The sequence below is a fragment of the Cantharellus anzutake genome (genome assembly GCF_015039405.1).
Source record: "Cantharellus anzutake strain C23 chromosome Unknown EI90scaffold_1, whole genome shotgun sequence".
NCBI lineage: Eukaryota > Fungi > Basidiomycota > Agaricomycetes > Cantharellales > Hydnaceae > Cantharellus > Cantharellus anzutake.
Genome location: NW_024066951.1, coordinates 876,044 through 903,385, shown reverse-complemented (window position 1 = coordinate 903,385; position 27,342 = coordinate 876,044). Strand labels below are relative to the sequence as shown.

The following is a 27,342-nucleotide window of genomic DNA, read 5'->3' as shown; positions in this document are numbered from 1 at the left end:
CATGGTGAAGAACTCGTACCTGCTCCCCCTCATCTCAGATGTCCTCACCCACCTCCGCAATGCCAAATACTTCTCAGCCTTAGACCTACGCTGGGGGTTTAACAACGTCCGGATCAAGGATGGAGACGAGTGGAAGGTGGCATTCGCGACCAACTGGGGGCTGTTCGAGCCCATGGTGATGTCCTTCGGCCTGTGTAACTCCCCGGCAACCTTCCAGACCATGATGAACGACATCCTGAGGGATTTCATCGACCGGGAGGTTGTCATCTGTTACATGGACGACATCCTGATCTTCACAGCCACCCTGGAGGAACATCAAAGGGTCGTCTGAGAAGTCCTAGAGACGCTGAGGAGAAGGAGGCTCTTCCTTAAGCCAGAGAAGTGCAAGTTTAAGTGAACCCGGATCGAGTACCTGGGCCTCGTTATCTTGGAGGGTAACGTTGCAATGGACCCAGTGAAGATCCAGGGAGTCCTCGACTGGCCCCCCCCAACCAAGGTGAAAGAGGTACAATCCTTTTTAGGATTCGTAAACTTCTATCGCCGGTTCATCAGAGACTTCTCTGAGAAGGCACGCCCCCTTCACAGGCTGACCCGGAAGACCCAAACCTGGAACTGGGGCCTGGATGAAGACGATGCCTTCCGTGCCCTCAAGGAAGCTGTCACCACAGCCCCTGTCCTCTCTTTCCCTACTGACCATGGCCGCTTCAGGCTCGAGTGCAATGCATCCAACTTTGCAACCGGCACGGTCCTCTCCCAACTCCAACCAGATGGAGAATTCCACCCGGTAGCATTCATGTCCAAAAGTTTCACGGACCTAGAGCGCAACTATGAAGTGTACAATAAGGAGATGCTTGCAATCGTCCAAGCCCTCGAGGAATGGCAACACTTTGTGGAAGGTGCTGAGGAGAAAGTCGAGATCTACACCGACCACCATAACCTGGGCTACTTCCGGACGGCCCAGAGGTTAAATCGATGTTGTTGTGGGGACAAGTCCGCGCGGGTTAAAACGAGCCTCATCGCACACTTCACCCTTTACTGCATCAGGGATTAGGATTGGTGAGTCGGGGTAATAGTAGGAGTTGTAGAGGTTGTAGAGGTGGTTCTGACGAGTCTAAGATCGTTGGATTTGGTTGGGTTGTTGAGGAGATATGACATTTTCTTCATTATCTTTACTATTTTCATTCATTCACGCATGTGACTTTCCTTTTCTATTTGTATTGGACTCTTCCGTGACGCTGTACAGTAGTTAGAGAGGGTTATCAGCACCGTACCCAAGGACCCCACTACATCTGTCTGACACTAGAGAGAGACCTACCCCCCCCCAGACCTGAGCCACGAGTCTAGATTGATAGACCCGTTACAACGTCAGGCCCGATGGTCCCTTTTCCTCTCCCACTTCCACTTCACCCTCATCCACCACCCAGGGAAGCTCATGGGGAAACTGGACGCACTCTCTCACCACACTGACCACCTGAAGGGAAGGGACGACAACTGTCAAAAACCCTTTTGGTTAAGGAAGAGGGGGTAAATGCGTGAGTCCGAATGCAGGCGGGGCTCAACTAGAGGGGGTCCGAGGGCTCTGGTAGTGAACCGAAGCTTCTCAGGGAGCCCGGTTCTGCTGGATGGTACAAGAGGCTCTAAGAAGGACGCGGCCTCAGCGACTCGGAGGGAGCGCTGTGCCTCCGTTACGTCTCAGTTAGTCCTTGTATTTCTTATGTCTGAGGTGTCTTGTAGAACAGGGACAGGATTCACTCAGAGGGACTTTGGGTGGTATTTTAGTCGAGATTAGAACTGAGGAACTACAGGTTCTAATCTACGTATATTTATTGAAGGAGGATGGGGAGGACTTTAGTCAAAGCCCGAAATGACAAAATGGGGAAAACACCGAAAGGTACCGAATGATACCGAGAGGTACCGAAAGGTTCCGAACGATATCTAAAACGGGGAACCGAGGTGTCGGGCCAAGGAGGGTGGAGTTGGAGGCCAGAAAATGAATGGGGAAGACAAATGGATAAAGGGGGTTAGCCGACTGAATAGTAGTAAGAAGGTAGTCATGCTAAGAATGGGAGATGACTAATAAGTGATAATGTGAGGGAGATCACCGAAGGATGCAGGTAGCTCCGAAAGCGGAGTTGCGTATCCGAAGGATGTTGGGTGACTCAAATAAATGAAATGGGTGGAGGAAGGGTTTAAGGGCATGTCACGGGATGTCGGAGGTCCGTCAGGATATCGGAGCAAATCTGGGATCTCCGAATGTTCCAACTCGGGACCGAGGTTCCGGGATGGGAGTGGCCAAGGTTCAGTGTGCCGCAACCAGACCGGAGCTGAGACAGTCAGGAGGGAAGGTGACTTGGAGAGTGGGGAGGCAAGGTGTAGGGGATGGTGAAGTTGTTAGGAAGGTGTGATGTGGTGGGAGTGCGTGGGGTCGGGATTCCGGGATATGACAACAACGAGGGGCTGACCCTCCTCCAACCAGCCTGGTTCGAGGCCCGTGTGACAGAAGCAGTCTCAGTGGAAGGTGAGGAGGCAGATATCCTAGGGAGGATACGAGGAGCGAAGGATCATGACGAGCGGGTGGTGAAGGCCATGAGAGAACTGGGAGAAGGGACGTTAAGGTCTATTGTATCTCAGCAGGATACCTCAGTCTGAGTAGCAGTTTAGTGTTATTACAGTAGTAAGAACAGTAAAGAGCGACTTGGCAGTCACATGACACTATATGGAGCACAGATTGAATAGAAATGAAGAGAACTAACTACAACAAGGTCGGACAAGTGGGAGAGACAGGGAGAGTTGGTCCTCTACTGAGGCAGGGTGTACGTTCCAAAAGACCCACAACTCTGCCACAATCTGGTACAGCTACACCACGATGCGCGGGTGACAGGACATCCAGGGCGATGGAAAACCCTGGAGCTCATCTCCTGCGACTACTGGTGGCCTCAGATGGCAGAATATGTCAGGCGATACGTACATGGATGCGACACCTGTAACCATGTCAAATCCTTCCCTGCACGGAAGGTCAGGAAGCTCACCCCAAATAAAGTCCCTACCCACCATTGGCAGGTAATCTCGGTAGACATGGTGGGAGAGCTCCCAGAGTCGAAAGGTTATAATGCCATCCTAGTTGTAGTGGACCGTCTGTCCAAACACATCCATGTGATCCCCACCGTGACATCTGTAGACTTGGCTGGTATCACCTGGCTTTTCCTGGAGCACGTCTGGAAGCACCACGGGCTCCTGGAAGAGATCCTCAGCGACAGAGGGAGCACCTTCGTCTCGTGCTTCTCGAAAGAACTTGCAGATCTCCTGGGGGTCAAGCTAACCCCTTCAATGCCCTATCACCCCCAGACTGATGGACAGACAGAGCAGGTTAACCAGGAAATCGAAGCCTATCTCCGGGTGTTCATCAACCACCGCCAGGACGACTGGGCAGACTGGCTCCCACTGGCAGAATTTGCCTACAACAACCACGTCCACTCGTCCACCCGTCGAACCCCCTTCGAGCTTGACACCAGGCAGCATCCCAGGATGGGGATGGAGCCCACACATATGTCCGAGGTAGAAGCTGCCGACGCCTTCTTGTCCAGGATGATGAAGATGCAGGAAGAGGCAAAGGCAGCCCTGGAGCATGCAGTGGATGAGATGGCCTGCTACTACGACTGGGGTCGAGAGACAGCCCCCAAGTACCAGGAAGGCGACCGAGTCTGGCTCAGCACCCAAAACTATATGACTGACCACCCAACCAAGAAGCTAGACCATAAGTGGCTAGGCCCCTTCAAAGTCATCAAAATCATCTCCCCGGCTGCTGTCAAGCTCCAGCTCACCACACAGCAAAAGGGAATACACCCAGTCATATCCGTGATGAACGTAAGACCCTACTGCCTGGACAAGATTGCAGAACGACCCCCCAACCCCTGCCCGGGCCCAGAACTCATAGATGGAGAGGAGGAATATGAAGTAGAGAAAATACTGGACTCTAAGTGGTTATGCCGGAAGCTCTGGTATTTAGTAAAGTTTGCGGGTTGGCCGAACTCAGAGAATGAATGGCTCCCCCGAGACTGTCAGAGACCAGATTCGAGACGAGGGAGAGTCTCCGTGACAGAGGGCTTTGGCCTCAGTGACTTATGCCAAGAGCGCTGTGCCTAGTGACACGTCCGTGCCCTAACTTACTGACTGGCAATCAGAACCGAAGGGGGGTAACTCTAGTTGATTTTATTACTGGAGTGTAACCTATGTACAAGTTGGATATATATATGGTTACAGCGAAGACGGGTCCACAATTGGTGGAGCCGAACAGAGCGGAGCTAACGGGGTTAAACATTAGCTGACTGAATATTACCGACGAGTCAGGTCGCGGGGTTAGCGGAAAGGCAGGCGATAACCCAGAAACGGAAAGGAGGGATAGGCCCGAAGGTGGGCTCTGCAGGGCAGGCGAGTGTATTGCCCAGCGGAGGCGGGAGTGCGCTAGCGGACGTCGGAGCTGTCCGGAAGTCTTCGGGGCTCCGTACTTAGGGAGGTGTAGGTAATAAATTGAAATGAGGGGGTGGTGACCATCGAGGGGTACCAAGAGGATTGCGGAATACGGGAGCTCCGAGGTTAGTGAGGAAGGAGCGGAGTTAGACCGGAGGGATCGGAGGGACCGGAAGTCGATGGCCGGGAATGGATATGACAGAGACCAACTAATCCATGCCCCTGACTGGATGGAGGAGTTCCACCAAACACACCCCCACACCCCAGGAAGGGAGAGAACGAACCCCCTGGCCGCTTTGAAGCAAAGCGGCTTAAGGAGGGGGTGATGTCAGGGCACACCTGCCTGACCCGGCTCCACCTGCCCTGACCCGGTATCCCACTCACCTCTACCCCCCACCCTTCATCACGTTTCCTCAACTCTTGTTCTTCTTTCTATCCTTTTGTTCCTTTATTCCTTAGTTCTTTCTTCTATCTTTATCTACATGGACGACCTTTCCCCATACCTATGTATTATTGACCTGCCCACGATGTGCGCACAACACACCCAGCCCCAGACGACCTGGACGGCCTTGCAGTGCAACCCAGCACACACGCATGCAGCACATGCCCTCAGGATCCCCCACAGGGACACCTGGATGACTGCAGCTGTATGTGGGATGATGTGGCAAACCTCATGTGACCCAAGCCACATGTACATAAAGGTACCTGGGGTGGGAACCGAAGAAGTAACCTTCTTCTCACAGTTCCCACTTCAGGTAAGTAGCATAGCCTCCCCTTTTAATAACAACTCACAGTTCCCACTTCAGTCTGAGTGGCCAGGGACCATCGTCCCGGACCGGGCTCGCCAGTACGCATGCCTGCTCCACACCCCATGACAGCCTCAGTGCTGGCATTACCCCTGGGCTGCCTCGACCCCGGATGCGTCCCTGACAGCGCCTGGATGTGTCACCCAGCACTGAGGGCCCAATAGGGTGTAACACGGGTGCGTGTACTGACAGGCCCGGCACAAAAGGGCGTCCCTGGCCACTTAGACTAAAGTGGGAAGTGTGAGAAGAAGGTTACTTCTCAGTTCCCACTTAGGCTGTGTTTATGTACATGCAGTTGAAGGTCATGTGGGGGGCACCATGTCATCTATGCACACAGCCGCATCCACCTGGGTATCTCTGCAAGAGATCCCAGGAGTGTCCGGTGTGCAGGGCGTCACCCAGTGTGTCCAGGTCCGGGCATGTTGTGCAGCCGGGTTAATGGTACATTGATGCAAGGAAAGTCATCTGTGTAATAGAAAAGGAAAGAAGAAAGAAGAAAGAAAGAAGGAGAGAGGTGGGAGGAGGGAGGAAGGGAGGAAGGAGGGTGGGGGCACTGGGTGAGGGTAGTGGGATCGGGTGGGGCCGGACCAGGTGGAGTGGGGTCAGGTGGGTGTGCCCTGACATTGTCCCCACAACATCGCTGAGGCCAAGGTCCCTCCATGATAAGTCTCCAATTCTGCTCCGGAATTGTCTGTACCAGCACCGTTCTAACAGAACTGTAAGGGGTTGGTGTAGGTGCCAACCCTGGTTAGCCTAGTTCCTCAGGCTGTCAACAAAACTAACTTGTATGAAGTTGTATTTGCAACAGTTGTGGGAGGAAAGGCTAAATTGCTCTTTCCACTTTCCCACACTATTGTATGTACTTTGTATATACATGTTTGTTACAAGACAATTATACAATATGTAAGTGGGAAATAAGGGGTGGGGTTACCACTCCTTACAAGAACACTCCATATTGCACAAACTGATGTGCAGTCCCTGTGTCAGAGACCAGATTTTAAGACGAAGGAATGTCTCCGTAACGGAGGGCTTTGGCCTCAGCGACTTCTGCCAGGAGCGCTGTGCCTAGTGACATGTCCGTGCCCTAACTTACTGACTGGCACTTAGAACCTAGTGGGGGTAACTCTAGTTGATTTATTTGCTGGGGCGTAACCTATGTACAAGTAGTGTATATATATGGTTACAGCGGAGGCGGTTCCGCAATTGGCGGAGCCGGACGGAGCGGAGCTAACGGGGTTAAGACATTAGCCGACTGAATATTACCGACGAGTCGGGTCGCGGGGTTAGCGGAAAGGCAGGCGTTAACCCAGAAACGGAAAGGAGGGATAAGCCCGAAGGTGGACTCTGCAGGGCAGGCGAGTGTATTGCCCAGCGGAGGCGGGAGTGCGCTAGCGGACGTCGGAGCTGTCCGGAAGTCTTCGGGGCTCCGTACTTAGGGAGGCATAGGTAATAAATTGAAATGAGGGGGTGGTGGTCATCGAGGGGCACCGGGAGGTTTGCGGAATACGGGGGCTCCGAGGTTGGTGAGGGGGGAGCGGAGTGAGGACGGAGGGGTCGGAGAACCCGGGAGTCGATGGCCGGGGATGGATATGACACCCTGACACTGACCTGGGTAACTCCTCACTCCTCAGTATGTCAAAATCTAGGTTGTATGGAGCTTATGATTCAACATGGGGTGAGGGTAAAGAATGAAAAACCTTTTACCCAACCCTGAGCCATATACAGTTCTTTTACATTGTATACAACAAAGAATAAAGACAAATAAACATTCATCACTGCTCTACCACCCATCCATCCCTTACACCCATGTTTGAGAGCTTTTGGAAATATAGTTTAAAAACCTTATTGTACCCTGACAGCCATCTCTGCCTGAAAGAAAGACCAGCAGTCATTTGCCCATAACACAACTTCATTTACTGCCCAAGCCCAAGCTTGGTCAACACATAGAACTTCATTTCAAGAAAGCCTGCTCAAGATATCTAAGAACTCCAATGGGCTCAAGATGTCGGTGCTCCCATATGTAACCAACTTCTGGGCACCTTGACCTTTTTTGCCCCAATCCATAAGATTGGTATACTCCACATAGCTTCCACCTCCAACAACAAATACAGTTCCTTCACCAAATGGCATTCGCTTTGTCTTCACCAAGGATGACCGGGGTATTTTGGGATCCAGAAACAAGTAATCATCAGTGGCCTGAAGTGAGGCAGATGATGCTGAGGTTGGCTCCATAATTGCATCTACTATCCTTGTCAAAGGTAGTAGTTTACTGGTGGGGAGAAATGTTTTGACTCCTGATAGGATGCCCTCAAACCCACCCTCTTTCAACCTGTCACTTAGCTGACATAACACATACACAGCATATTCAAACAGCACCGTAAGTTGTACTGACTTTTGTACTAAGGGTGCTAAACCCCTTGAAGAGCTCCCCACCACCTTGAGTGGCACTTGTGACTGCACTCATCGCAAAGCTGGGCAAATGGCTGATCTCACGCATCCTATCATATCTCATAAGTGCCCCAGTACAAGAAATAGAAGACTTCGCACCTTCTGGCATACTGAAGAGGCCTTAGATCAGCCCCCACCTTCCTTAGCTCACCTTCAAGTTCAGCCCATTCATCCTTATTGATCTGCATAGATGATGAGGACAGGAATACTACAAGGAGCAACCGAACTCTATCATGGGGCAGAGGATTTCCATCCACACCCTTCTTTAGTGATCGGAGAAAATCCAGGACAGAATTCGCGCTCTTGAAATTATAAGTATTTCGCCCTTGACAAACATAGTCATATAATCATCACCTGTCTCGCTGCACCCTCTTCGAATTGGTAAAGCTCATCGAGTGCTCGTGACTTGATGATATCAAGGATGCTGGTAGCGATATTCATGTGCGTGTCCAAGACTTGCTTCCGTGCAGTGAGTTCTGGCAACGCAGTAATAGCAACTCTTAAATGGGAGGTAGATGCAGAATAGTCGCTGCAATGACAATCATCAGAATGCAGTCCGTCTGGCGGCATACTTCAACCTACATCGGACCTGGCTCTTCCAAATTGTCGATGCCAGTGACGCGAGTCACTTCTGCCGCATCTTGCTTGTATCTGAATCATCAATCAGAGCAGGAAAAGGGGGTTGAGAAACCATCACACTTATTTAATTCTGAATCTATGTCTTCAGCGACTTGGGGGAAAGGATTGCTCGCATTCTTTGCCCAAAAGAAATCGCTTGAATCCAAGTCATACGTTCGCTTCGATGCAGCGGACCCGGTATCGTTTGACTGGAGCCATAAATCAGAACGGGAGGAGATGGTGAGGCAAATCACATACTGGCACTGAGACTCGATTCAGCCTCATATCCAATACATCATGGACCAAAGCTTGATAGGTCCAAGAATGAGATAACATAGAAGCAAGGTCAACGTCGCGATCAACAATGATAAGAACTGTGAAAATTCAGAGCTGAGAAAGTCATTAAGGGCAATGGTTTCATACAAACCCGGTCTTTCTAGCGGGCTGATCCCAAGAGAGTTGTCGAGGGCCCCGTTTGTTGCACGTTGGAGGCCACCATTGCGAAGACCCATATTGTTAGTTCCGGAAAATAGGTGGTCCCGCAACTTCGCTTCCAATTTGCGTGCAACCATTTCGGCAGCATTACCCCTAGGAGCACGGATGTATGGAACCTGCCCTGCAAATTCGCTTGAATTTGAGTGGTTGTCACCACTAGACGAGGACCAACCTTGTGTAACGGTGACCGCAAACAGCCCTGCAGCAATTCTTTCGATTTCTGTATCATTTTCAGCTTCACCAGTCATCGGCGAATTCAATAGCTCGTAGGTGGAACGAACAAGGGAGTCATGAGAGGACTGATTGCGCGGTCTCACCAGAGAAAAGAGAGAAGGCGAAGGTGAGATAAATTCGACATATTGATCCACTACCTGGAAGTCAAATAAGCGGTTTGCCAACACGGAAAATTCCCCGGTCCTCACAGTTTCGATGAGATCTCCAGTTCCGTCCCTCGCCACAAGAAGGGCGAGTTCCTCGAGGACTACACGAGGGAGAGGCGATGTGAAATTCAGATGGAAACTTTCGTATAAGTGTTGAGAGAGATCCTTTCCAAAGAATGGGGTTATTTCAAGGCACGGTCAGAGGGGCAAGCACCATACTTCGGCTATCCTTCGGACATTCTCGAGTGTAGGAGACACTAGATACACAGCAGGCACATCAGAGAGTTGCGGCCTTGGGTTGTGCAATTGCCTGAGATGGCGGTATTCAGTAGTTTAACAGGAGCGACACATGGTCAGTATCTGACATATGTAGAGTGACGCCAACATCGCGGAGGTCCTGAACCCTCAACACAGTCGCTAAAATATCTTTGGAAACTTCATCAAGAACTAAGACTTTCCAAACTGGTGCAGAGTTGCCCTGTGGTTGAGGGGTGGAAGAACGCGAATTGGCCTGGAATGCGCCAGATTTTGCGCCAGAGAGATCGAATATGCCCAGCAAGGATGTGGTGTGAGCGGCCTGAATTGAAGGCATATCTTCAATTCAGGAGAGAAACAGTACTGACACGTTTAGGAATTCAAAATCAATGTGCCAGCACGTGATGGCAAGCTGAGCCCTTTTTGTTGATGATGGCGCGTTTCCTCTCCGACTTCACCACGCGTGTCAGTGGAATTGAAAGAGGAGACGATGGACTAGAAGCACATGAGCGCATAGTTGCGTCCAACCCCCGATCAGTTCCTCCAACTACACCCCCCCCACACTCCACTTCTCGTTCGAATCATGATGTAGCTCCCTCGAGAGACACATACCATTCTGTTCGCATCCGCCGTCGGTCCTCTCATGAGCTGAACGACAGGCATGTATATCGTGATTTATGCATAGCCCATATACCTGCTCACAAAGGCTTTACTTCCAGATTTATCCCCGAAACATTGTCTCTGGATCCAAGAGCGGCATACAACCGTATATCAGAAAGCATTTCACCTTCTTCCTCGTCGCACAGACTAAGGACTGTGATACCATCTGACTCGGATGCCCAACAAGGTTTGTCCACTGTCTCAGACTGCTTTTGTAATGACCGGAGTTGATGAGAATACCGAAGACCAAGCGAATCACACGTATAAATCCTTGCTGGCCAGCGAGCTATTCCCAGAATCTTCCTTAGAGGAAGCATCCATGTCTTCCTCAGCAAGCACCCCCCCGCAAACCCCAACTAAAAGACGAATATTCAGTTACTCGAGTCCTGGGGCATCTGGCTCGCGCTCTTCAAATCGAAACCGTCCCGGCCTGGACAGTCCCTCCCATGAGGCTTATTCCACCAGTCCTCTGCGGAACACAAGCCAGCGCCTCCTTACAAGTCCTCAGCGGCCTGTGCGAGTGGTGGGGAAGACTCCTTATAAAGTCCTAGATGCTCCAGACCTGGCAGTCCGTACCCCTTATGTTTCGGTTCGCTTGTGTGGGCTGATCCTATGCAGCATAGGATGACTTCTATCTCAATCTAGTTGATTGGTCTAGCACCAATATATTGGGAGTCGGACTAGCATCATGCGTATATCTCTGGTCCGCAGAAACCTCTCAGGTGACTAGGCTACTCGATTTGACAGCAGAGGATGATTCCATCACTGCCCTCAGCTGGGTTCAGCATGTAATTACTTTCCCTGGCACCGAGGCATAGAAGCTGACCCAAGAGCAGGGCTCCACCTTGGCAATTGGCACGAAAAGGGGATTAGTGCACATATGGGACGCGAACACATGTACCAGAATTCGGAGTATATCCGGCCATACACATCGTGTGGGCTCCCTATCGTGGTCGGGGCACACCTTAGCCTCTGGATCTAAAGATCGATCGATCCATCTTCGAGACACACGTACGTGTGATAACTCGTATAGAGAATTTAGTGGGCATAGGTTCGTCCAGCGTTTTTTGCTGAGCTTAGACCGACGCGAAGTAGGCAGGAAGTTTGTGGCTTAAAATACAGTGTCCTACAACCGACGTTTTTGGCAAGCGGAGGGAACGACAATAAACTTTTCGTCTGGGATGAGCGAAAGATTCGCATCTCTTCGGCCAATGCAGTCCCTAGCTTTGGCCCCCAATTCCAAGCCACAGCTGCTCTACATAAATTTCATGAACATACCGCCGCTGTGAAAGCAATTGCTTGGAGTCCGCATGCACTGGGAATTTTGGGAAGTGGTGGGGGCACACAAGATAAAAAGTTGCGATTCTGGAACACCGGAACTGGTTTGAAGATCAGCGAGTTGGACACAGGATCTCAAGTTAGTAACATTCAAATGCTCCAAGCAAATCTTTTCTCAGCTCTCAATGTAGGTGTGTAATTTGACCTGGTCACTCAATTCCAATGAGGTTATCTCAACGCATGGCTTTTCGTCAACACAAACGCAAAACCAAATATGCATTTGGGTGGGTTTCATGCCATCAACTCGAGGTATATGATTGACCTGTGGAATGATAGCGCTATCCATCTCTTGACCAAACTGCGACGTTCTCTGGTCACACACACCGAGTATTGTATCTGGCCATGAGCCCAGATGGGAGAACCATTGTGACAGGGGCCGGGGATGAAACCCTCCGATTCTGGGCCGCACTTCCGGAACGAAAGGATTCAAAACGAGAAAAACGCGCCGAAGATGTCATGGGAAGGATCCGTTGAGGTATCATTATATATTATGTTCAAATTGTATATAGTTGGTTACCAAAAGTGTCACAAATACGAACCAAAGTCAGAGCCTGTATACTACATCTTCACTCAATAAAATATCGTTTCCTTCAGTCATCGTTAACGCGCAAAGTTTTGCTTCTGCTGCACCAAACATCATCGAAGAATGCAAGCTCTCATTGATCACTTGAAGCAATTGACCCATTGGGACTGCGTCATCTTGCGAAAACGTTGTGGAAAACACATCAGCCAGCTTCTGCCGGAAGAGTTGGAGCCTATGAACCACATCTCAGTGCATGGTCGAAGATGAACCCGCATGAACGCACCTTTCAGGTGCCAGCTGACTCCCCTCTCTCCGAGTTTCAATTTCCATCTCAGTCCCCGGGATAGATGACCCAGTAGTGATTGTCTTGCTGGGATTTTCGTCAGGATCTCCCTTCATCCGCTCGGTTTCCAGTTCTGAGCCGCTGTCTGTTTCGCTTTCGATATCTCCATCTTCCACTGCTGTTCCACGGTTGAGTTTCCGGCGTTTGCGCTTGACTGGCTTCAACACTTCTTTAAAGAGAGCGTATTTTAAGATGGACTCTGCCACGCCAGCATCTATCTCATCTATTGTCGAAGATAACCTCGACTTGGCATGAGCCGTAGCGAGACGTATGAGAGTTTCGAGGGTCCTCGCGGTCAGAGGGGATGTCTGGAATATGGAAAACAAACAATAGAGAATTGTCAGATAATGGTGCTGGGATGAATTGCTTACACGTTTGGTGTTCTTGTCAATATCATCGTTCCTAAAGTTCGTATATACTTCTGCTATCCAATCCGCAGCTCCCCGAGTCAACTGGGGCGGAGGTCGTGCTTTCGCATACTGGAGGTATTTCTTGACGAAAGTGATTGTCAGAATCTCTTTGTTACTTTTCCTTCTTGACTTCCTTCTAGACCCCTCAATAATACCCGCGTGGAGCAAAGGATTATACCGCTCAAACGGACTCTGTGTGGGCAGAGATGAGAAATCAGCCGACGGAGCTTCCACCGCAAGCCACTGCAGACGCGAGTCAGATAAGGGAGCCCCTTCTTCAGCACCTGGGGGAAGGTAGCGATGCATACGCAATATATGATCGGCAATATTGCGGTCCCGTATCTCGTCTACATCATCTGTGACAACAAATAGCAGGTCGAAGCGTGACAAAAGTGAATCCGGCAGTGCGATATTGCGATGTGGATCCTTGTGAACGTCATACTAGGCACCAAAATCATGATAGCCCGAAGGTAAGGTGGCTGCGCAGAATCAGAGCTGCGGATACCTACTTGGCCATAAGTGGGATTGGCAGCCGCTATGACGCTGCATCGAGCATTCAAACTTGTATGAATCCCAGCTTTCGCAATGGTTACTGTTTGCTGTTCCATAACCTCATGCATAGCAGTACGATCGATGTCCGACATCTTATCGAACTCGTCGATGCAGACTACGCCCTTATCTGCCAATACCATTGCGCCTGCCTCTAATCTCCTTTCTCCCGTTTCCTTATCTGATGTCACGGCGGCGGTGAGACCCACTCCACTCGAGCCCCTACCCGTCGTTGCAATGGCAAGAGGGGCAGTGTTAAGAACAAATCGTAGCATTTGAGACTTTGCCGTAGATGGATCCCCAATCATGAGAATATTGATGTCTCCACGAATATGTGTTCCATTTGGCAGGTTCTTCTCTGTACCGCCCAGCAGAAGAAGCAACACAGCCTTTTTGATGTATTCATGCCCAAATATAGAAGGGGCCAGCGAGTCTGAAAGAAGAGTAAAAATATCAGGGCGCTTGGACAATTTGTTGATATAACGGATATCAGTGTCCGACAGAGATGCTTGGGCCAGTGACGTTCCAGATTTGGATGCAAGGAGGACAGCGTAATTCGCAACTAATATCGCCCTATAGGTCAATTAGTGGGCAGCAAGCGTGAAAAAGTTAAATAAGGCAAACTTAAAACCACCACCCCCACCTCCCATGCTTCGATATACCCCCACCAACTGCACTCTATCGCCTGGTTTGCAGGTATCAACCAAATCATCATCCATGATAACATCGATACTTCGCGGCAACAAGCCCGCAGGGGCACACTCGGGCATCTCCTGAATGCTAATCCTCTGATGATCCCTGAAGGTGCTGAGCCCAAACTCCATCTGCAAGTGATTCCCATCGTCATCGGTATGGGGGATGACGGAAGACGTTGGAGCGTGAGTGGACACACTCATCCCATCATGATACTCTTTTGCATGGAAAAAGGAGGTGTCTGAACAGTAATGAACTGATCTTAGCATTTTGGGTCGGACCAAAGAGCCTGAAAACATTTGCATGAGAGAGAAACCAGAGTGGTAGGGCGGCAGACATACAACGAGTGACGATGCCCTCCACACTAATCATCTTCCCCAGATGAGTTGCCCGCAGAGTACGTGGAGTGAGATGATGATCTCCGAAACTCCCATTGAACCCAAGCTTGTAGTCCTTTCCATCAATATTGTGCTTATCGGGGTCATGCTTTAGATGGACGCTTTCCCTGAGAGCCAGTTCACAGGCGGGGATGAACTCGTTCGGGCGCTTCAATAGTCTAACAGGAAAAAAAAACTCCAAAACACATCAGAGAGCGAAGAATCGTCCTTACCCTTCTGCCAACTGCTGCGAGGTGGCACTGTGCTCTCTGAGGTCATCTAGATTGACTATCAACCGCGTTCGATCGATGGCCAGCATCTTCTGAATGGCGTTGTCATAGTTGAAAGTCGCATGCCTAGTCTCAATCAAAAATTGAGAGAAAAGGACACCTGCAGCAAGTGTCGCTCATTAATTCCCCATGCCGCTGAATTGTTGGCTGACACGCACTGCGCTGCTGTTCGAGATCGTCTGGGACGATTTGTGCCATGGTTATGGCTTCCAGTGGTCGCGCGGTCGTTACACAAAAGTGGAGGTGGCAGAGCAACTGATGTCCCCCGGATTCAAAATCGTCACTTTGACCAAGTCGCTCCGTTGTGTACCCTCGTTTAGATTGCGCATCAAGTGCATATGAGTGGTACCCAAGTGATCTCTTCATCTATGCCTTCACACCAGCTGAACAATTCAGGGAATTTCAACATCGTCGGAGTCCACTACCGCGTCGGTAAAAAGATCGGAGAAGGAAGCTTTGGTGTAATTTTCGAGGGTATGCTCCAATTTTAATATTGGCTCCGTAAAGCACAAATAGCTTATACCTTCTCTCAAGGCACGAATCTTCTGAATTCGCAAACTGTCGCTATTAAATTTGTGCGTCAAGACAACAACACCAACAATAGAAGGAGTGATTCGACGTACGTTTGCTAAACAGGAACCACGGAAGTCTGACGCGCCTCAACTTCGGGATGAGTACCGGTCCTATCGTATCCTGTCAGGCTGCGGTAAGAGGACCGGTGTCAGAGATTGAGGCTATCTGACCCCTGAGATCACAGTCGGCATCCCTCAAATTTACCATTTTGGTCAAGAGGGTCTGCACAATATTCTTGTAATCGATTTGCTGGGACCAAGTTTAGAGGATTTATTCGACATGTGTGGACGGAAGTTCGCCATCAAGACCGTCGTAATGACGGCAAAACAGATGCTAACCCGAGTACAAATCATCCACGAAAAGAATCTTATTTATCGTGATATAAAGCCAGACAATTTTTTAATCGGACGGTTTGGAACAAAAGCCGCTGATATTATTCACGTTGTCGACTTCGGTTGGTCTCACAGCGCCTTTTCCAACCCCCGGGGGCTCACTCATTCGTACATTCGGTTAGGAATGGCAAAGCAATACCGAGACCCCAAGACGAAACAGCACATTCCTTACCGCGAGCGGAAGAGTCTGAGTGGCACCGCTCGCTATATGAGTATAAATACACATCTAGGCAGAGGCATGTGGATCTCTTCTTGCTGCATCGTCGTGCCCGGCTAAGTATTTCTAATATCAGAACAGTCGCGGCGGGATGATTTAGAAGCACTTGGCCATGTCTTTATGTCAGAGATGACTTTATCTTCAATGTCACCGTCCTCTGATTGCCAATATATTAGGTACTTCCTCCGAGGTGGCTTGCCTTGGCAGGGACTAAAAGCAGCAAATAACAAGCAAAAATACGAGAAAATTGGGGAAAAGAAGCAGTGCACTCCCATCTCAGAACTTTGCGAGGGGTTCCCAGGTTGAGTCCATGATGATTTCTTGATGTATCGTGTCTGATCATCAAGTGCAGAGGAGTTCGCTATTTACCTGAACTATGTTCGCAAACTAGGATTTGAAGAAACTCCGGATTACGATTTCCTGCGCGAGCTTTTCACGAAGGCCCTAAAGAATATCGGTGAAGTCGAGGATGATGTATATGACTGGCATCTCCTGCATAGCGGAAAGGGATGGGAGGCTAATTCAGTGTGCCATGGCCCTTTCTTGATCCCTACCTCGCTGATTAATGTATTTTAGTCTGGCACACATCTTCTTGCGCATGCCAATCAAACCAGTGCCCCTCAAGGACCGGGGGTAAAGGTAGTCCATCGAACCACAAGGCGGCAATTATCAAATCCTGGTTCACCGGCGTCACCAGCTCTTGGGAATGAACCCTCCAAGCAACGTAGAATACCCGATGTTTTGTTGCCTCGCATGAGCGGTGCAGGGTCGGCAACTCCTTCATCAGCCGCTGCAAACGTCGGTGTGCTAGTCCACACCCCTAGCCCCCAGCGTGTCAGCAATGTCACCGCATTGCAACGGCAATCTCAGCACCCTTACGCCAATTCCATCGGCATGGCTGGGGATAGCTTGAGGGGCTACTACAACGGTAACGAGTCAACACCCTCAAACTTTGATGGGTCCCCGATCAATGCGAATGCATTACCTAGAGGAAACGGGAGACCCGTACAAGATGATGTGCCAAGGCGTAGTTTCTTTGCATCTTTGTGTCACTGTGGATAGTATCATCGGGTCTTGCTTGGTCTGCTAACTTTATGACAAAAGGGACTTTCTGCGCCATTCAGCATCAGTTCTGATACCGTAACAAATACCCAGCATCCATAACCTCAGTATGTGACTACATGTCAACGCTCATTTTAGCATCGATCTATATTCAGTTTAAGTACCCCGTGTACAAAATAGCCCCAGAATAGGATGAACTCGAAATCATTATCTGTTCCCCCCGGATCAGCAGTTGCAGTGGTCCAACTAAAGGGATATTAAGCAGGCAGCATAGTCCGGTGTTCTGGGGGCTCATTTTCCATTTTATGTCTTGTATCAGTTTCGGGGCTGCCAGTCATGCTCTCGCGGGCGCCAGTGGTCTCGGTGGCAATCTGGATGTCACGAAGTAAATCCTGCAATTCAGCATCTGCGTTATCTGACACCGCCTCGCCGGCACCAAGGGTGTCATTCCCAACTGTAATTGAGTCATCGATGTCCGCTTGTGTGTCCAGAGCCTCTGATAATAGAGACATGGTGTGTTCGATATTTTCAAGTTGGAGGGTTGGGTGTTGCACCAGGGCTTTCAATGTTTTTGCCGACACGTCGTACGTGCGCATTATCTGGCGAATGTCATAATCCAGTAATGCAAAAGGGAGACTGATTGGATGATATTACCTCTATATTGCCAGCCGCCTTCTCTATGTTCAAGAGAATGGATTGAATTCTTTCCATAGACTTGATTCGGTCATCGAGCATGTCACTAATTTCATGCTTGAATCGAAGGAGAGAGCGTGCCCTTAATTTCTGCCCCACTATCAAATATTTCTTGGCATTGATGTTGCATCTATGTGGTATCTACCCTAGCGGTCATCGGGAACATGGCAGGCAAACACTCACTCGACCATTTTGCTTTGAAGGTCTTGAACCTGGCACTCTAGCACGTCCATGACCTTTTTCAACTTCACCAAACTTACGTCGACTTCAGTCACCGAACGTTGGCGATCAAGTCCGTCAGTGGTGAATTTGATGACCTGGCGGATTAAGCGGATAGTCATCGTAAGGGCTAAAGAGTTATGACTAACAAGTTCACCTCTTTGTCTATCACAATACGCTGTAAGTCTCTTTCCAAGTATCGAACAAGGACCGATGCATCAAGTTCGGCCAATATTACGGCCGGGTCATTCAGCACTACCGGTCCAAAATGAGTGCGGAACGAATCGATGTCGAACAACGACTCAAGGAATAGAGACCGCTCGGTACCCCCGATATGTCGGACAATTTTCTGCGCAAGCTCCTACCAAGGAACATAACGTATATTTTTAAAGGACTGACTGCTGACATTACCTCCACAATGGATTTGAAAACATATGTCCCCCGGACACTATTCCAACGGGATAGATAAGACTGCGATGCGTCAAGAGCACGGACAAGGCCTCGACGCCCTAGAGCCCAGTCGATAGGTCGGGTAACGAGATACGACATGGCACTCGAGGCAAGGCTTTGTGTAGACGAACTGGAGTCGCCCATGAAGAGTGTTAAATGTTGCAGCTCGCCAGAATGGACAAGCTGCGCCTGGTTATAACGATTTCAAGATAATTCTTTCCGTTGAGCTGCAATAATCTCACTATGACGCTTGGGATAGAAAGTGGGGTTCCGAGCGGGCCCCAGCGGAGGGTTTCCAGCAAACGGTCATCGACGTGAAGGACAAGATGATCTCCTCCAGGAAGCAATCCCTGCTTCGCCGCGCCCTCGAGCAGACCCTTCCACCATCCAACGTTGGCAATAAAACCCATAGGATTGGAATCCCTCCTTGTGACAATGTCAGAATACAGAGATTGTAAACGAGATCGAGCGGTAGTGTTCGAGGAGAATTCCGTAATGGTGGACAAGTAACCCGAGATGCTCTTCTCGCCCATGATCCTGGGGTCGGAAAGCCCGAAGCTGTAGCCTGCTACAAGTCGATGATATATTAGATTATGTGTGGATCCAGAGGAGAACCAATTTCCACTGCTGTCGATCAGCAGCCATCCTTTCCGCACAGCAATACTCACATGATTTACAAGTTATAAAGTAAATCTACTTAAACATATGTCAAGCGCCGTACGGTACCCCCAAACAAGATGGTACCTAAACAATTATCAGACTAATGGATGGATGGATGGATGGATGTATTCATTTTAAAGTACGTAACCGTGCCTATCGGCATATGCCGTACTATAGTGACTCGGGTGAAAAAAGTTTGGAGAACATAAGGATGTGAAGAAAGGAATTTGTGTGACCTAGGAAGTATGAGACATCGAGTAATCAATGGTGTGAAGGAGAATAAAGTGAGATGAAGCAATAACACATAAAGGGGCATGCAACCCCTGCACTGAGATTGAACAACGGGTGAGGGAGAATGGAGGTGGGAGAGGTTGTATAGAGCCAAAGAAAAGGACACGCGACCCCCAGTGTTGGGGTCGCATGTTTTGCTGCTGTGTGCCTATGGTTAAGTCAATGGTTGAGTGCGCGGTTCTTGCGGGTGGGTGAGTTGGAGGGTGCTTTCACGGGTTTATGTCACGGTAGGCTGGTGAATGTTCCAGTGGCAGCGAAAGGCGATGGGTGTTGGTGGCATCTTGCTCATGCTTGTTGAATAAAGGCATGTGGCAGATAGGCCTTTGGTAGAAAGGGTAGTGGAGAGAAATGAAAGTGTTGGGGTGACGGCAGGACTTGAACCTGCATTCCTTGCAGTCAACTTTTTGTCGGCATATGGGGCTATCGTTGGCGCTACCACTATCGCGCCTCGTCACTAAGAGGTAGTGGAGAGAAAGATGAATCGGAAGGGTGTTGGGGTGATGGCAGGACTTGAACCTGCACTCCTCCGGCCTGCCCATGGACTTATGGAGGCTACCATTGGCGCTACCACTATTGCACCTCACCAACCCAAAAGGTAGTGGAGAAGAGAAAAAGAAGGAAGGGTTGGGGTGACGGTGGGACTTGAACCCACAGTCCTCTGGCCAGTCCCGTCTGGGCTTACGGAGGTCACCATTGGCGTTGCCACTATCGCGCTCGTCATCCCAAAAAGGTAGTGGTGAGAAGAAAAAGGAAGGGTTGGCTTGACGGCGGGACATGCACCCGCGCTCTTGCATCTCTCCAGCCAGTGCGGCTCTGGGCTTACGGGGTTGCGGTTGATTGGCATTACCACGTCATCCTCCCTTCAGATGTTAGAGGCCTAATTAGTTTTAAACAGGGGCACCGCGTGAAGGTTTAGGCCCGTGCCGGGTGTTCGCTGTGGTATTATCAGACTAAGTAGTGTCGACTATACGAAGGTTGAGGTCATGTGACACGGACTCGGCGCCTCATTGCTTCCACACTTGAGACACTTGCATACTTCTGTCTTCCTTGCTCTCGTTCTGTTCTTCGGCGCTTCGTTGCTGAAGCCGCCTCCTCCCTTCTGCGCTGACTTTTTAGCCTGCCCAGAGAACTGTCAATGGTATGGAAGATGCCAATGGACATCGGTATATGACCGAAAATCACACCCTCTCTCCATCACAAACACATTTCCCCACAACTCACCAACACCCGCAATCCCGCCATCTTCATTCTCTTTCAAATGATTCGATCTCTACCACCTTCAGTAATCACGACTCCTTGCATTCCGTCCTGGATTTTGAGGACGCGGCAGTATCCCCCATGACACAAAGAAATCCGCAAAACCATTTCCTTGTCCCTGGGGTCACATCTTCAAACAACAGCGCTGATCAAAGTGGTGAACATTTCAGTACTGGTCTTTCAACCCTCTCAACGTCTTCAGCACATTCTGTGCCAAGCACGGGATATGTGACACCTTTGGTCAATGCAGAAGCACAACTCAATTTTGACTCGGATGTTGCGTCGGACAATGGTACGACGCTGGAAATGATCACTTTGAGCGTTCTCGAAGGGTAAGTAATAGCTTCGTTGACTCTGAGATACGTTACGGAAAGGTCCTCCAGTATTGAGCATGCTATCACGCAAGCAAGGGATGCCATCAGGCGTGGTGATGTAGCTGAGTTTAACTCACGTGCTCAGAGCGTTGTCACTTCAGCAGATCTCATTCGAGGCATTGGTTCAAACCATGCCCAGAGCCGGCCTGAGCACCAGTCAGTGATGCTGTCTCGGTGGCGCCATGGTTCGCAAATATTCTCTCAGTCTGATTCGGCCATGGTGAATTCGGTTCTCAACGAATGTATGTCCTCTGCTTCGCCCGAATCTGGCGTTGGATCTCCCTCACAGAATGCAGTCGATGGGTTTGGGGGAGACTCGCAACAGGCCCAAGCATTCCAGTACGGCTTGTCCTTGCTGGACATTACGGATCCATCGCGAAAGCGTACAATCTCCACAGCAACGGCCAGAGCGTCAGAAAACGATCGGGCGCCAAAGAGTCAGAGGCGTTCCCCGTCTAAAGGAGATCACGCGTTATCCCGAAAATCGTCTCAGATTTCGGCTGAACTCGCTAGTCCTACAAAGACATCTCATACGTCACAAATCAGAGCCGCCTCCGCCGGATCGCATACATATGACACCCCTCACGTTGCCCAGCGTCCCTGGCCAGACACTTCGTTTAGCCCCAGCGTCGGACCTGCTGATGCTCCGACTGAAAGTGTCGTCACCATTCCAATTTCGTATACTTTCAGCCATGTACTGCCGCGTTCACACCCATCCATCCACCTACCTTCACCACTCAGCTCTCAACATGGAGTCCGCCCATCAAGGTCATCATCTTATTCGAGCACCCACCCGTCACACAGTTCGCTCGCATTCGACCCCAACATCGTTGGGGAGTCCAGTCAGTCTTCCGCACCATATTCGCGCGCTCCGTCCCCAGACAGCTATCTATCGGAGTCGGAGTTGGAAGCTGAGCCCGAACCATTAAAAAGTAGGAGAAACAGTCATGGCACGCACATTGATTCGAACCCTCGGCCAGGTCGTCGGACCATTCCTGGTGGAGAAGTAATCAACACCTCGAACTTCGTTCCACATGATCTCAAATCGAAGATGGACGTTGTTTTCGATAGATACTTGCAAAGAATCTGCTCAAATTGTTTGTGCTACCCCACCACTCTCCGGAGGATAACTGATGAGACAACCTTTGTGTCAAGTGGAAGCCACTGATGTAAAAGGAGAACCCATCCATCAAACACTGATGGCCAAGAAGATGGCAAAAATGGACGAATCCTTGGACTTTCGTCCTTTTAAGTTTCGCATAGCAGCGTTTACTAATGGGTTTATGGAGGAGGTACGTGATTATGCAACTCCAATTGTGCAGAAAACTAACTGATGTTCCGCAAAGCTTTCCCAGCACCATTTGGGTGAAGATGTGGTCCCACAGAAAAAAGTCCGTGTCAAAATGGAAGTCAATTCGGCGATCTCCTAATGTCTGTTCAGGTAAAAGCGTATTTATGGCATCAACAGCCCATCATTTCTCGATTCAACGAAGATGGGAAAAAATCTAAGTCTAAAGGCAATCATGTGTGGCATATCTTTGCAAAAAGAGAACCTGAAACTGCGGGTTGGACATTCCGGCCCTTTGAAAGGAAGATACTTGGGAATCCGACCCCAATTGCATATGTCGGGTTGAGATGGTCGTGGCAACCGCGTATTTGGGACCCCCAAATGTCCCGTCAGAGTATTCATGTTACCTGGGGCTCCCCATCCCTTCCTGGTTGGCTATCATGGGAAAATGATACTCTTGTTGGAACACCTTCTGCTTCGGATGCTAATGACGTTGACATCGTTGTCGAAGCTGGAGTATGTCTCTCTTTTTACAACGTTCACTTAAACTTAATTTCCACCTGTACTAGTTTCCTCAGGAAGATCGCCCCTCCATACGAACAACTTTCCACGTGCAGGTTGTTATGTTCACGATATCAGACCAAATGATGCCTAAATCCCGAGCTCAACCTTCTGTCGGTGGAAATATCACCCAGGCGCGGCACGCTGTTAATCAAACGTTTGTCCCGCCCCATCATACCGTAGAGTGTGTTGCACTTGCAAGCCCCATTATACGCAGACTAATCGCTACATTGATTCTCCTCCCTCAGTTCATCTACTCCGCGACCAGCCTCGAGGGATACCTCGGATTTCATTGGAGTTGCTACTGAAGCACCACGTCAGGTTGCTCCAACTCAGCCCGATGTTCCATGTTCACAGGACTACGACGACACCGCGAATCGTCCACGGCCACTCTCACTAGCTCAGCACCAAGTCCTGGCAGACACTCTGACTCCCGCAGTTTTGGGTGCGAACATGCCGATTGTCCCGCCAGTCACTAACGATCTAGTGAAGGTAGCTCAGGAACTCGTAGAGTTGGCGAGGAGCACATTGGTTGCGAGGGCAGACACACAAATGTCACCTGATGACCCCGCATTTCACGACGCAACCACTTTGCCTGAGGGATTCAAACCTGGTGCGGTGCATGCTGTCAACTGCGGAGACTCAGTATCTAGTGAAGTCGCTGTGATCTTGGCTACACAAGCGCTGGCACGAGAGCCGACTCAATCTGGTTACCACCACGAAGAAAGCGGAAATTTGGTTAACAGGTATCATTCCAACATAGACGAATGCCAACTTCCCTCGGATCTTGTTGACCCATTCCCTTCGGATGTTGAACGACTCACCACACCTATTCTCATTCATCCGTCTTAGCTATGTTACCCGCGGTTTCGAGCTTCAACCAGAAACAACATTCAGCACCATAAACGACGTGTCGAACATCTTGTATCCTCTACTGTATGCTAGACTTTGCCATTATCCTGAATACCAATTTTGATAGGACTAGTGTATGGCGGCTGAAATGTCTTCGTTTAATTGTTCAAACCTGGGGTTGGCGTCCTCGGTATTGTTCTCGTTGGCGCGATCAATATCTCCTCCCACGTCTTCCTCCTCGCCATCTTCATGCCCTGAACCGAAGAGATATTCGTCAGCTCCGGATGGGGATTCCCTCCGATCTTACGCATATCTCACCAACTACTCGGCTTCGTTCACTTATCTTCACTCGTTGAGCGATCCTGCTGTCCAGATCTTCTCTTAACTTCTTGAGTGCGTCCTCAAACCGTCGCTAGATATCGGAGGTGGATTAGGAAGGCTAGAGAGAGGTCGAAATAACGTACCTTGATGAGAACATTCTGAACACTTGCAATATCGTGAACTTTCTTTTCTATCGCCACCTCCAAATCTTTAATCTCTTCATTGAGAAGCTTCCGTGCCTGAATAGTATCCTCGTCCTCGTCCTCATCCTCGTCCTCATCCTCGTCTTCTCCCGAATCACTTCCCCGATCAAGATTATGCTCCTCGCCATCCTCATCTTCACCATCAGAGAAGCCTGCCACCACACCATCGTTTCGATCGGCATCCATCTGGTCGATTTCTGCCGCAAACGCAGCATCGAATCCATCATCCTCATCCTCATCCTCATCTTCCCCGACTTCATCTGTGTCGTCATCTTCGCCTGGAGGCACGGTGTCTTGTTCAGTATCAACGTCAAGCCCTTCTTGGTCGATTCCTGAAGCTGTTTGATCAAAAAGATGCTCGTTATCGAACTCGGAGTCAGACAGATCAGGATTAACATGCTCCAACAGTTCTAGATGCATCTAGCTGAGAAATGATGCCCATACTATCGTCTTGGGTGTCTCACCATAGTTTGTCTCTTCCGCAGCATCGTCCTCAGCAAGCAGCCTCTCCACCTCATGCTCGACAATTTCAATTGTCTGAAACCCACCACATTAGTCCGGATTCAAAATTGACATGAATGCTGAACGCACCGCTCTGTTTATGCGTTTACGAAACCTCCTCCTCCTTACATGACGCAACGGGGGAGTCAGCCCGTGAGGCCAAATGAAGTCTTTTACGTCAAAATTCTGAGAGCCGAGCTGCTCAATGGGACGGTCTGCTGAAGTCATAGCTGCCGCAGGCTTTTCTACAACTAACATTTGGCAGATGTCAGCTATCTTGAACATCTGTCGATTATCAAGTGTTTTCTGAGCTTCAATGATCGAGGGCAAGTCAACTAATTTGGCGGTGTAAGAGTTATCGCCCATGTGAAACACGCCCCGTCGCGAATCTAGTTAAAAGGGTCATCAACTGCACGCGCGACATTTAGTTCGGTAATAAAACGAACTACCTGTAAACTTAAACCATACATCCTCCTTGACATCCCGAGCGGCAACCATTTGCCTTAACTGGTCTGCGTCCTCATTCTCTGGCATCCTAAGTATGAACTGCTCCTCAAATGCTAAATCCTCTTCATCACTATCAAGTTCTCTATCCCAGGGTCCGAGGAAAGAAGTGTTATGGCTAGAGGATCGTTCACCGAGCCTTAGTTTAAGCCTTGGGGCCCCTCTGACCCCGAGGTCACCCTTCTTCATCTTGTGGCTAGACTTCAAGTGCTTACGCGAAGGGGCACTAGGAGAAATAGACCTTCGACGAAGTTGGGCGTACGTCATTATTTGAGGACGGATGCGGGCAGATCTTCGGATAGGGGCGGGTGGCACAGAGGTGTTTCCAGTCTGTCCTCCCGCCGGTTGCGTGGGTTGGGGGGAAACCATAGGCGAAGTATCTACTATATCAACAAACTCATCCTCCATGTGATAATAATTGGCGAGGATATGTGCAGTGAGAAAGTGCCCTCCTTTAGAGACCCGGCATACAGCACTGCTATGGAACTTGTAAAAGATCACAGTTCGCCTTCCACAGGAGCGCAGTTAAATGGGGTGATAGTGGCAGTGCAAACTGCCGACTGCGCAACATTGAACCCAACATCAGAGAGCAAACGGGCCTGCATAGCTATTAACATGGGGAGACTCGCCGAAATGCAACGTAAGCTCCTTGAGGTTTGTCAACACCAATTCAATGATGGTTGTCTTTTCCAACCCATACCTTAGCAAATGATGGGCCCAGAAACAATGGGTTTACAAGACGCCAACCTCAATTGGTGGGACGAGAAAGTATGCAAAAATTTTCTGTGTGGTACATGCCCGCACTCCCTCTTCACAAACACCGTGGGTCAACCCATTGCTTGGCTTTGCGTGTGAGCTGAGAGTGGTTGCAGAAAATGGATCTCGGCCCTTGCCCTAAGTCGCACGCTGACAAGTATAAGTTGCAGTACAATGAAGAGAAGCAAGCAAATTCGGGCAGCAAAAAAATTGCAGAGATACAACGTGAATACGAAAACAACATCTTCCAGTTTGTAGATGAATGCGACAGGCGGATCAGGGCCGCTCATCGAAGATTGGAGAAAACGCCAGAAGAGAATGCGAAGACGACAAATTTGGTAAAGTACCGCCGTCTTGACACAGAGGTCGTTGCCTCACATCAGGTATTACCAGATGCGGGAGATCGGCGAAATCGAACTTGCGATCCAGGGAGGAACAGAAAGGATTGAAAGTTTGGGTAAGTGCTGCTTGCCAACTAGAACCCGTCCCCCATCCCCTAATAGATTTGACACTTGCAACAGGGGAAGCAGGTGAAGTTGAGGAATCCATGAAAGAATTGGCGGCAGTCGAGGCCCTCAAAGTTGAAAAGGCAGAAAAGGAGGTGCGGCGTCTGGTTGTTGTCCGGATATAGCTCATTTTTGCGGTTGCAGCGCGAGCTCCAAAACCTGACAGACACGTCCGGAGCTTCCGGGCACCAGAAATTGCGAGTGTGCGATGTTTGCGGTGCATACTTGTCTGTTCTGGATTCAGACCGTCGGCTTGCGGATCACTTTGGTGGCAAGGTATTGTCCGTTTTCGCCATTGTAACGTTTATTCTGATGATGTTTTGATGATGTTTCTACGAGTTAGATGCACCTTGGCTATCATGAATTGCGAAAGATGCTGGAAGAGTTTAGCAAGAGGAGGCTTGCCGCGCCAGTCACAGCTCGCAATGCATCTATGATGGCACCCCCTGATGCACCTGTTGCACCCCGACCCTCTGAACGAGATCACCGTCCGAGGGAGGACGGCCACCGAGAGCGGGAGCACAATCACTCAAACCGGAATGGTTATGATCGTGGACACTCAAGGTGCGACTCTCAGTTTTGGGCAGAGCATCTGATGTTGACACGACCTTCAGCAGTTATCGAGATGCCGGCCGACGATCTGACCGAGATCGCTCGAGGTCACCTCGAAGAAGGTACTGAATTAATATTTTTCTGAGGCTACGTTTGTTGTGAGGCTGCCCTCAATGCGTAGATTGAACTTGAACGTAGTCGGTATGAAGCCAAAATCAAACTATTCGAGTATTGGGCACTCAGTACATACAAAAGAATACAGAAGTATCATTTTTACTGAGGGTGCTGCTTAGGCAGCCTCCATCTTTTTTGGGAGACCCCTTGGACATGGCAGCTCCGATGCGGCGGATTGCATGTTTTTTAGTAGCAAATTCACGGAAGTCAGGCATTTTGGGTTCATTCTTGGCTTTCGGCGTGTGCCGATGTGGCTGTGCGCGTCAGTCCGACGCCGTCAGTAC

At 49.8% G+C, this 27,342-nt stretch overlaps 8 protein-coding genes across 8 annotated transcripts; 4 read left to right on the top strand and 4 right to left on the bottom strand.

Moving 5' to 3' along the window:
- Positions 1-6,929: 6,929 nt before the first annotated feature.
- EI90DRAFT_3149411 (Sec1-like protein) lies at positions 6,930-9,846 on the bottom strand. Its single transcript, XM_039065582.1, has 12 exons — positions 9,580-9,846; positions 9,434-9,524; positions 9,257-9,379; positions 9,007-9,205; positions 8,767-8,955; positions 8,598-8,713; positions 8,421-8,548; positions 8,304-8,372; positions 8,076-8,250; positions 7,821-8,023; positions 7,666-7,771; positions 6,930-7,613 (listed from the first exon to the last, which is right to left on the bottom strand). The coding sequence occupies exons 1-12, from the start codon at positions 9,804-9,806 to the stop codon at positions 7,230-7,232; spliced, it is 2,010 nt and encodes a 669-aa protein (XP_038923797.1). The 5' UTR covers positions 9,807-9,846; the 3' UTR covers positions 6,930-7,229.
- Positions 9,847-9,866: 20 nt separating this feature from the next.
- Positions 9,867-12,059, top strand: EI90DRAFT_2987165 (WD40-repeat-containing domain protein). The gene is made up of 8 exons (XM_039056005.1): positions 9,867-10,128; positions 10,189-10,316; positions 10,375-10,697; positions 10,753-10,917; positions 10,966-11,180; positions 11,225-11,546; positions 11,599-11,691; positions 11,744-12,059. Exons 1-8 carry the CDS (start codon positions 9,899-9,901, stop codon positions 11,939-11,941), a joined length of 1,674 nt encoding a protein of 557 aa, XP_038923796.1. The 5' UTR covers positions 9,867-9,898; the 3' UTR covers positions 11,942-12,059.
- Positions 11,931-14,918, bottom strand: EI90DRAFT_3284457 (uncharacterized protein). Its single transcript, XM_039066924.1, has 8 exons — positions 14,811-14,918; positions 14,596-14,752; positions 14,327-14,541; positions 13,917-14,274; positions 13,253-13,865; positions 12,705-13,184; positions 12,274-12,641; positions 11,931-12,222 (listed from the first exon to the last, which is right to left on the bottom strand). Exons 1-8 carry the CDS (start codon positions 14,848-14,850, stop codon positions 12,012-12,014), a joined length of 2,442 nt encoding a protein of 813 aa, XP_038923795.1. The 5' UTR covers positions 14,851-14,918; the 3' UTR covers positions 11,931-12,011.
- Positions 14,919-15,020: 102 nt separating this feature from the next.
- Positions 15,021-16,410, top strand: EI90DRAFT_2901429 (kinase-like domain-containing protein; the record flags this gene model as incomplete). Its single annotated transcript, XM_039054064.1, has 8 exons — positions 15,021-15,126; positions 15,187-15,227; positions 15,289-15,358; positions 15,410-15,679; positions 15,740-15,879; positions 15,916-15,956; positions 16,011-16,135; positions 16,187-16,410. The coding sequence occupies 8 exons, from the start codon at positions 15,021-15,023 to the stop codon at positions 16,408-16,410; spliced, it is 1,017 nt and encodes a 338-aa protein (XP_038923794.1).
- Positions 16,411-16,992: 582 nt separating this feature from the next.
- On the bottom strand, positions 16,993-19,123 carry EI90DRAFT_3284455 (uncharacterized protein). Its single transcript, XM_039066923.1, has 6 exons — positions 18,501-19,123; positions 18,208-18,447; positions 17,966-18,169; positions 17,773-17,906; positions 17,551-17,719; positions 16,993-17,495 (listed from the first exon to the last, which is right to left on the bottom strand). The coding sequence occupies exons 1-6, from the start codon at positions 18,789-18,791 to the stop codon at positions 17,154-17,156; spliced, it is 1,380 nt and encodes a 459-aa protein (XP_038923793.1). The 5' UTR covers positions 18,792-19,123; the 3' UTR covers positions 16,993-17,153.
- Positions 19,124-21,487: 2,364 nt separating this feature from the next.
- Positions 21,488-23,742, top strand: EI90DRAFT_20390 (uncharacterized protein). The gene is made up of 8 exons (XM_039052463.1): positions 21,488-21,772; positions 21,821-21,937; positions 21,996-22,132; positions 22,196-22,231; positions 22,282-22,644; positions 22,698-22,873; positions 22,938-23,127; positions 23,182-23,742. Exons 2-8 carry the CDS (start codon positions 21,892-21,894, stop codon positions 23,539-23,541), a joined length of 1,308 nt encoding a protein of 435 aa, XP_038923792.1. The 5' UTR covers positions 21,488-21,772; positions 21,821-21,891; the 3' UTR covers positions 23,542-23,742.
- Positions 23,743-23,815: 73 nt separating this feature from the next.
- EI90DRAFT_2901318 (TAFII55 protein conserved region-domain-containing protein) lies at positions 23,816-25,259 on the bottom strand (the record flags this gene model as incomplete). Its single annotated transcript, XM_039054061.1, has 6 exons — positions 23,816-23,953; positions 24,006-24,194; positions 24,228-24,475; positions 24,530-24,602; positions 24,657-24,955; positions 25,016-25,259. The coding sequence occupies 6 exons, from the start codon at positions 25,257-25,259 to the stop codon at positions 23,816-23,818; spliced, it is 1,191 nt and encodes a 396-aa protein (XP_038923791.1).
- Positions 25,260-25,651: 392 nt separating this feature from the next.
- On the top strand, positions 25,652-27,087 carry EI90DRAFT_2963751 (small nuclear ribonucleoprotein). The gene is made up of 8 exons (XM_039055466.1): positions 25,652-25,724; positions 25,776-25,892; positions 25,943-26,164; positions 26,220-26,283; positions 26,348-26,427; positions 26,477-26,608; positions 26,676-26,896; positions 26,947-27,087. Exons 1-8 carry the CDS (start codon positions 25,686-25,688, stop codon positions 27,011-27,013), a joined length of 942 nt encoding a protein of 313 aa, XP_038923790.1. The 5' UTR covers positions 25,652-25,685; the 3' UTR covers positions 27,014-27,087.
- The last annotated feature ends 255 nt before the right edge of the window (positions 27,088-27,342 follow it).

What these genes read in the sequence shown, in the direction of transcription:
- EI90DRAFT_2963751 (XM_039055466.1), top strand. Translation starts at nt 25,686, where the DNA reads ATGGGGAGACTCGCCGAAATGCAACGTAAGCTCCTTGAG. An exon ending in ACTCCCTCTTCACAAACACC is followed by an intron (nt 25,893 to 25,942) that starts GTGGGTCAACCC and finishes GAGTGGTTGCAG; the next exon opens with AAAATGGATCTCGGCCCTTG. An exon ending in TATGATCGTGGACACTCAAG is followed by an intron (nt 26,897 to 26,946) that starts GTGCGACTCTCA and finishes CACGACCTTCAG; the next exon opens with CAGTTATCGAGATGCCGGCC.
- EI90DRAFT_3284455 (XM_039066923.1), bottom strand. Translation starts at nt 18,791, where the DNA reads ATGGGCGAGAAGAGCATCTCGGGTTACTTGTCCACCATTACGGAATTC. An exon ending in TTTCTATCCCAAGCGTCATA is followed by an intron (nt 18,448 to 18,500) that starts GTGAGATTATTG and finishes CGTTATAACCAG; the next exon opens with GCGCAGCTTGTCCATTCTGG. An exon ending in AGGCGGCTGGCAATATAGAG is followed by an intron (nt 17,496 to 17,550) that starts GTAATATCATCC and finishes GACATTCGCCAG; the next exon opens with ATAATGCGCACGTACGACGT.
- EI90DRAFT_3284457 (XM_039066924.1), bottom strand. Translation starts at nt 14,850, where the DNA reads ATGGCACAAATCGTCCCAGACGATCTCGAACAGCAGCGCA. An exon ending in CGATCTCGAACAGCAGCGCA is followed by an intron (nt 14,753 to 14,810) that starts GTGCGTGTCAGC and finishes CACTTGCTGCAG; the next exon opens with GTGTCCTTTTCTCTCAATTT. An exon ending in GGTGGGGGTGGTGGTTTTAA is followed by an intron (nt 13,866 to 13,916) that starts GTTTGCCTTATT and finishes ATTGACCTATAG; the next exon opens with GGCGATATTAGTTGCGAATT.
- EI90DRAFT_3149411 (XM_039065582.1), bottom strand. Translation starts at nt 9,806, where the DNA reads ATGCCTTCAATTCAGGCCGCTCACACCACATCCTTGCTGGGCATATTC. An exon ending in ATAGATTCAGAATTAAATAA is followed by an intron (nt 8,373 to 8,420) that starts GTGTGATGGTTT and finishes TTGATGATTCAG; the next exon opens with ATACAAGCAAGATGCGGCAG. An exon ending in TTAGCACCCTTAGTACAAAA is followed by an intron (nt 7,614 to 7,665) that starts GTCAGTACAACT and finishes GTGTTATGTCAG; the next exon opens with CTAAGTGACAGGTTGAAAGA.
- EI90DRAFT_20390 (XM_039052463.1), top strand. Translation starts at nt 21,892, where the DNA reads ATGGACGTTGTTTTCGATAGATACTTGCAAAGAATCTGCTCAAATT. An exon ending in GCAAAGAATCTGCTCAAATT is followed by an intron (nt 21,938 to 21,995) that starts GTTTGTGCTACC and finishes CTTTGTGTCAAG; the next exon opens with TGGAAGCCACTGATGTAAAA. An exon ending in CAGACACTCTGACTCCCGCA is followed by an intron (nt 23,128 to 23,181) that starts GTTTTGGGTGCG and finishes GATCTAGTGAAG; the next exon opens with GTAGCTCAGGAACTCGTAGA.
- EI90DRAFT_2987165 (XM_039056005.1), top strand. Translation starts at nt 9,899, where the DNA reads ATGATGGCGCGTTTCCTCTCCGACTTCACCACGCGTGTCAGTGGAATT. An exon ending in AGTTGGACACAGGATCTCAA is followed by an intron (nt 11,547 to 11,598) that starts GTTAGTAACATT and finishes CTCTCAATGTAG; the next exon opens with GTGTGTAATTTGACCTGGTC. An exon ending in AAAACCAAATATGCATTTGG is followed by an intron (nt 11,692 to 11,743) that starts GTGGGTTTCATG and finishes GTGGAATGATAG; the next exon opens with CGCTATCCATCTCTTGACCA.